The sequence below is a fragment of the Nematostella vectensis genome, chromosome 2 (genome assembly GCF_932526225.1).
Source record: "Nematostella vectensis chromosome 2, jaNemVect1.1, whole genome shotgun sequence".
Taxonomy (NCBI): Eukaryota; Metazoa; Cnidaria; class Anthozoa; order Actiniaria; family Edwardsiidae; genus Nematostella; species Nematostella vectensis.
In genome coordinates, this window is record NC_064035.1 from 7151641 (window position 1) to 7159262 (window position 7622).

Here is a 7622-nt window from a genome sequence, read left to right on the forward strand (position 1 = left end):
TAGTTATGAAATTGACTTGGTTTCGTGAAACATTTTATTGCCTTGTTGATTTTGTGAAACATTTCATGCCTTGTTTTCTTGGACCTACACTTTCCTTGGACGATCCCTAAAACGCATTCAATTTGTGCCAGCGTGCAATCGGCTTATTATTAAGTCGCATGTCATTCCACTGCTCAAACTGTATGCCAGTGGTCTCTGGGCCGAGGAGGACTTGCCCTAGGATCACGTCATCCTCCCCCTCGCCTGAGTCGTGTCTTATGCTAATGACTATCGAGACCTCGTGGAGTATCCCATGGGGGATGTGGAAAGTCAATGTTTCGTTGAAGATCGGGTTGCATTCTTGTAGGAGGGTGTGGCTTTGCTTGTGTCGTAGGTAACGACCTGCGTGACAGATGCTAACATCCGCGTAAGGATCTAGAAAAAGAGACTATGCGTTAGATTACCCCATTTTCAATGAAATATGGACCGTGGGAGTGTGAACCATGATTTATAGCTCGCAAAGCATACTTTTTAAAAGAACCAGTATTACTCAGAATATTAAAATAATGAATATTGTTCCATGAGTAATGATGTACCCTCATGCGCAGAGCTTTCTGTTTCTCAGAAAACGAGCGGACACAAGCTCTACACAGGAGGGTGGCGTTTATATGCTCTATAGATTAAAATAAAAACATGTTGTAGAGTCTTATTACATAGTGGCGGCGTCAGAGTGCAAACGTCCATAAAATTTCTCATTTCAAGTACCGTAAATGCTCGTCCAAGAGGTCAGCAACTTCCAAGCCGCGCCCTGCATCGAATAAGCCCCCCCACCCTCCCCAATGTATTAAACAAGCACCCCCTCTCATCCCCATATAATGTAAGTATGACTTAATGCAAGGTACCCTGCTAGCAGAGCGTTCTTCTTCCTGTTTGTTTCTATCAGTTCACTTATCCATGTCGCGTCTCTATTCTTCGGCGTTCTCGTTTAATACAAGGCTTTTATCACCCGACGATACTCTATTTTGTCATCTGACAACGAAAGTCGCGCACTGAAATATTTGTTGGGCTTGTTTTTTGTTTTTTACTGTTCGATCGATAGCCTGCGTAGCGGCTCTCATAGGAAGGGGAGAGGAGAAGAAAACGCGAGCGCGCGGCCGAGGTGTCCGTCCTCGGCCGCGCGGACCGTCCATCGGTCCGCTACACAGACTAACTACTACCTGGTTTATAACCGGACTTGAGTGGCTGCAAATCCCTTGCCCTGACCAGCACAACCGCAAGTTTCTCAGTTAATCGGAGATAACCAAGAGATACCATTACTTCGCCAACTGACCTGTCAGGCTAGCAAGGAAACAACCAACATAATGAATCATTTGGAATGCATGTGATCTCCAAAAACTCGCCAATAGACCTAAGTTAGCATCCATTAATATCATTTTTTGTAAGCATGCTACTTCGTTTCGAACACTGTCAGGTAAGCAACCAAAAAAAAAATGAACCACGATTTTCGAATGTGTGCGACTTATAAAATGAAGTGACATTCTCACCTTTTGGACTTCATTGATTTCTCTGTATAGCAACACCTTTTAAAAAAAAAGCGCAAACACAATTTTCAACCTGTTTCGACAGTATATTGTTATAGAATACATAATAGCGGGAGTGTTTTATCACTGAGTCCTGTTAAATTTTATGCCCGAAAATCATACCATGTCCACTGTTTGGAATTTGAAAACAACATCTAGTGACTCGAGTATTGTGAGGGTGGGATGTCACAGAAAAGGCCACCGACACCGAGTTCCGAAAAGGGGGCCGGAACCAGGCTTTCAAGAAAGGAGGAGGAGGGGGGGGTTGGATTCATTGTTCTTCCGTGGATTATATTTCTTTTTTATAAGCCAAATAATTAAAATATTGAGACGGGGCCCACTCAGCTCACTCCTAGATCCGCCCCACATAAAATCGAGCTCAGGAACATGAAATTTATCATATCTACCAATTGATTTTCTTTAATTATCTCAGTATTTATCTTGATTATCCGCCCTCACCGCCCCCCCCTCCCTACCCCCAGTACATCCCATCTCACCTCACGGGAAAGACTTAGACCTCTAGGCTCCTGCTCGCACAAGTTCACCCTTAACTCCCCTATGATTTCGTGGTGCGAGAACCGATCAAAGCAGCGGACGGTGAATTTGATATTCTGTCTCGGCAACTCGCCATTTGGTATTTTAAACTCGAAGCTGTCTTCGAATGTGGTGGTATCTGTTTCTCCTTTGACGGCGGAGGACTGGAATGAGCGGTGGCTCAGTGGCAGTATTTTAAGTGTGACGTAATACGTGACGTCATTTGTTCCTGTTAGTATCGAGAGGTTTTTTGCTTGTAGCAGTTTTACCGTCAAGGCTTCCCTAAAGTACAAGGATTCAACTATTAGCTGATTCGGACAAGTTGTACTGACCTAAGACTTCGTAGCAACAAGCGTTGTCAAAGGCATAATATGATTAGAGGGCAAAATAAGACAACTAATCTTAGCTGATTAAACACAACACTGTTCCCTGGTACCTTTTGGCCCCTACTAACGCACGAGCGATCTAGTATTGGCTAAACATTAGAATACTCGTTCACATATTTCCTTTTTTCTTGTATTTACTCGTTCGATAGAAATCCCATACCCTAATATCTCCGCGGTTGTAGGGGCTTGGGTGGGTTATCCAAGGGTTTCTTGAAGTATGGCATCAGAGGGTCTCCGCTAAGAGGAACACTACTTACTCGATAGCATTGTACTGTAGCGTGAACTTGAGCTTCGCTTTTCTTCTCTCTGGCACTTCGGAGGTACTACCAGCACTATTCTCGGACAATAGCTGCTCCTCACTCTGACAATATAGCCCCAAATTGGACCAGAAGTTGAAATTTGATTGCGCTTATGAGCACGCAAGCAGTGAGACTTAAAAGTGAGCAATTAAAGGGGACATCCTCAAACAAAGATACCAATGTTTTGTAGCAAGCATATAGCGGATGTTAAATTAATAACGTTAGCCATTTGTTTTCTTCTAACATTTCGCGCTCATTCCTGTCACTCTACTCCCCCCCATTAAATCCTTGGTACTAGCCTGTGGGCGGAGCCCTTCACCATTGCCCTGCTGCACCTTTGCTGATCTGGTGCTTACCATTACCCCCTTATCCCGCTGCGCCTTTGCTGTTATATCGCTAAACTTCGCATTCGTTTATGTGGCTAGTATAGACCACTCGTAAACGGGTACCATATTTTGAGTTTAAACCTCGTCAGCGGCAAAATATCATATATGGGATCATTTTCCATATTGAGACACCAAAATTAGAACTTTACAGACCTTTTGTAAGTCATGGTATGTCCGCGGCTGAATGGCAACGTACTGGGCGTCAATGGGCGATTGTGCATACTCGGCAGTGAGTGCGCCTACCCTTAGGCTAGGCCATTTAATTACGGGCAGTTCCGGCTTGTTGGTAGCTAGATCTGCGTCCCGTCTACTTCGCCTGTAGTGCAAGACGGTGGTGATGAGGAGACCGGCAAAGGCAGACAAGATGATGGCACAAGTCACCCCGAGGATAATGAGGACCCAGACACTCGGCATCACACATTACTTGATCATGTGGTCGCTGTAAGAAAAAAACAATTGCTTTCTTTTGGATGAATATAATAGTGGCAATCTTTTTAACTGCTTACAGCTCAATCACTAAATGCTTGAGTTGCGCACCGTTGCTAAAGCCTACAACACACTAGGCGATATTGTACGTTCGTATGAGAAAATTCGATTGGTGGCGTTCGCCAGCGAATTTGATCGCCAGTTTCGGACTAATCAGACGTCTAGATATCGAGGAATTCGCCGCGTCAGAGACAGACCTGGCGACTTTCAGCCGGCGATTAAAATTCGCTCGTACGAGCGTACAAAGTTTGAGTTGTCCACGGTTGCTTAAAAAAGAAAAGAGCTGCAGATAGTAAAAAAGAAAAAAAAAAGACGTTTTGAAATCGAAATACAAAACCGAAAAACCGCACGTGAAAACGTCTAAAACATAACCCATACTATAAAGAACAGTATAAAAATGCGAATCAATTCCAAACTCTCTTTTCCCTTGTATCGGATATTTGACACAAGTCGTGAGTTATGGGTGAAAATCCTACCATAACCAATTGGAAGAAACCAATACTTTGAGTGAAATGGCTTCTGGCCAAGACTGTATCTTGTTGTAAAATAGCATTGATTTCATGTAACAAGGAAAACTACCATGGTAAATGCTACTTATATCCAACATCCGCCTACAACAAGTGGGACACAAGGCGAGCGGATAAAAGCAGTGGTGAACTTCCGTGTTATTATGATGTGTCGTATTCATGACTGCTGTTGTGCTGACAGACGGCGCCTGGAAAGACAGGTGCAACTCTAGAGGACGCAATACTCATCGACATTTCCCCCGTAACTGGGATTTAAGTGCTTCCCGTATCTACCAACGCTGTTTAAAAATGTTGTTAGAATTAGCAATCAGATCCGAGTACCGTCAGTACTTAGATCTGATCAGATTCGTGTCACATTCGAAGCACGCTGTAAAGCTTGAAAATGGTTTAAAAAATTGCTGAACCAAAAAGGTTTTTTGAATGGCTTTTTGACAGAAGTCATGTGTTAGATTGAAAATTCACTTTTTGGTTTCGGTTTAGGCCGTAAAAAAATACTGAAATAATACTGAATATTGAAATTATTAGGAGTATAAGCCAGCTAGATGCTTAGGGTAAGGACTAATGGGGAGCCATGCTATGCTGTGCCCATGACTTAACTTCGTCTTTTTTTATTTCTATCTTATAGGTTCAAGTGGTAAAAGCCTTATGATTTAAACAACTAATTTATTAAGATAAATAAACAGAAAACTATCATATAACGGAAATTTAATGAAAATAAAACAACAAAAAGATTTTAATTTTTGGGCTATTGTATATCATATTTTCTTATTCCTTCTTTGCACAACCATGCGAATATATGAATGAATAAATAAATGATAAATGATAAGTCACTTGGCTGCAAAACCGTAGTCCCACCCATTTCGAGTCCCACCCCTTGAACCAGTAAACCCCTTTTCACATTTTCGAATCGATTTTGAAAATTGAAAATAAAATCTCATTATAGAAACATTAAGAAACAATTTCCGAAATTACCTTTGTCATATCCCACTCATTGCTATCATTTTAAGTTCAGCTTTTTGTTACGACAAGGAAAAATTTAATCTTAACAGATACAGGAAATTGAATAATATGTACTACTACAAAACAAAACAGCGGGACACAACAAACACTTTGAGCTAGACAGGAACCGAGGGTTTAACCAACGCATTATGACGGCTATAAGGGGGCGGTGTCATGGTTAAGGAGGTATAGACAAACTCACAAAAATATCCGTCTCTTTTTTTCAATGAGCGATATGTAGAATCTCCTAAGATTTATTTTGAAGTTATTATACCATATAGAACGCCTGGCGACTCTAGGATTGCTTTTTTTGGCCGTATAAGTGACTGATAAAAAAATCGGAAATTGTGGTGAAATAATTACTACATAATGATAAAAGCGAATATTTAGACCCGAGGAACCATATCAACAAAATTTCGGCGGCAGGACGACAGGATCGACGGGTCAGTATGTAGCCCGGGTCTGCCTCCCAAGTTCACGAGTTTAAAACACAATCTTCATAAATTTCATAACGCTGTAATGTCTATATGGATTATACACTAAGCCGAGATTAGGGAGATTTGGTTAATTAACTCTTACACTTCTTACCTTAATTTTTTCTTACATGAAGAAGAAAAGTTTTTAAGCGGAATGAATTCAAACTTTCCGCCAAAAGTCGTTATCCCCTATGACCACCTGCTATGGGTCTGTCATAACACGTGTTCCGTTATTGTACTCAACACATGGCGTCGTAATGATCAAGTTAACACAAAGATACCTAATTTGGCTTGAATCGCCCTGAACTAAGTATTCATTTAGTATGGTTATGGCTATTTATCAAGCAGATAAGTTAGTTTTCGTTCTAAGGGGCCGTTAATTATTTAACGTTCGAGAGGGGCTGGGCGAGGAAATAGTATTTTTGGGGCTCCCCCTGAAAATCTGAGTTTCGAATCCTAATAGGCTCGATTTGTATACCTACTTTAATAATTGAAGTCGTCCCCTTTTGGTCAACAGAAATCCCCCTTGCTCACCCAAGAGGAGGGGTCCCTTAAATAATGAACGCGGTTTCTAAGGATACACCAGCCTTATTGTTTCCAAAGCTCGATTTCTGTGGTCAATTTTCTCATTTGGTTTTTGACACTCTAACCAAAAGACTTTTAACTTATAAACTTTAAACTTATAAACTTTGAACTTGTGCTTGACGATTTTGTCTCAATTTCTATTACTTTGTAACACTGTAGGTGTAAATAATAGGTACTTAGTTACAAAAACAATTATTGTCTGGTTTTAAAAGAAATCTCGCGAAACCAAATAACACTAGTACATCTATCGGTCACTACTATCGGTCTATGGCGCAGCGACCCTCCCGATGGCGTACGGTGTCCATTTGAACAGAGTCAGTAGTTTAGATAGAGGTAGACCGGTAGGTCAGACTAGCAGAGAGTTCAGCGTGATGGAATTAACATAATGACAATTGACTAATAAAACGGTATACTTTAAATCTTAATGGAAAGGTACCAAAAATTATAGTTAAGGGTCAGCAAGGAGATTTTAGCGAAACTTCCTTGATGTCACAAGTGATAAATCATTTTCGATTGATTAGTTTTCACTTTACCTTTTTCAAAGACGGCCTTTTTTCTTCGTTCTTCGTCTGTTTTAAATTTTCAAACAACACTATACCACCACTATACCTAACGTCAAAAAATAAAATACTTTTTTCTTTTTGCAAGGGTGAAAATAAACTCTTATTAATACAAGTACAAACTTTATCCTATTAGCGTTCAACGCAAGACCAATACGCCAAAGCTCGCTTTCTTCGTTAAGCAATAAGTGTCGTCCTTTGTTTTGAAATAGGGAACCGTTGTAGTGTTCCACATGAGTGAAGAGATTCACTGTCAAAGTCACGCGTGACGTCTCCCGTCAAGCGTGCTATAAGCCATCAAACAAATCAAACAAATATTTGTTGTTTTGTTTCTAGTGTGACTGTTCATGTTTAGCATTGTCACGCAGCTACAATGGGATGAGCTTAGACAATTGTTTGCCATATTGGGTATATAAAGTGTAGGGACGGCGGAACTGGCCTAAAAGTGCGGGGAATCGAGACACGAAATATTTGGACTGAATGTGCCTTGTGCCCGGGGGAGAGACTGGCATTAAAAACGGAGGTGATGGTTGGCAAAATCAAGTTAAATCATAAGGGATAGCACTTTGCGTGTGTTCAACAGAAATTTTGGCCTCTAAAAGATAGGACATGGAGTGTGGTCGAAGTAATTTCTAGCTCTAACCACCAAAAACGAACCCATTTTCAGTTTTCCTGAATTGCAGTTTTCTTAAAGACGCCATCTAGGTTCGAGCATATATCTTTTCCGACTACATTCATATATAGTTGTTATAGGAATGTGATAATCAATTAGCGTGAGACCCCTGAGGAATGGCAGAAGTGGAACGTTGTTGAACACCACCTAAG

General features: G+C 41.0%; 1 protein-coding gene across 4 annotated transcripts; it reads right to left on the reverse strand.

Annotated features, from left to right (window-relative positions):
• Nucleotides 1-20: 20 nt before the first annotated feature.
• On the reverse strand, nucleotides 21-7043 carry LOC5517982 (synaptotagmin-1). 4 transcript variants are annotated; one of them, XM_001637923.3, is made up of 7 exons: nucleotides 6771-7039; nucleotides 3318-3603; nucleotides 2737-2840; nucleotides 2057-2375; nucleotides 1524-1559; nucleotides 1197-1317; nucleotides 21-414 (listed from the first exon to the last, which is right to left on the reverse strand). In XM_001637923.3, exons 2-7 carry the CDS (start codon nucleotides 3576-3578, stop codon nucleotides 107-109), a joined length of 1149 nt encoding a protein of 382 aa, XP_001637973.2. In that variant the 5' UTR covers nucleotides 3579-3603; nucleotides 6771-7039; the 3' UTR covers nucleotides 21-106. The 4 variants fall into 4 exon arrangements, with proteins under 4 accessions (XP_001637973.2, XP_032218385.2, XP_048579238.1 ...); XM_032362494.2 differs by lacking the exon at nucleotides 6771-7039 and adding an exon at nucleotides 5765-5863; XM_048723281.1 differs by lacking the exon at nucleotides 6771-7039 and adding an exon at nucleotides 4127-4248.
• Between the last annotated feature and the right edge of the window lie 579 nt (nucleotides 7044-7622).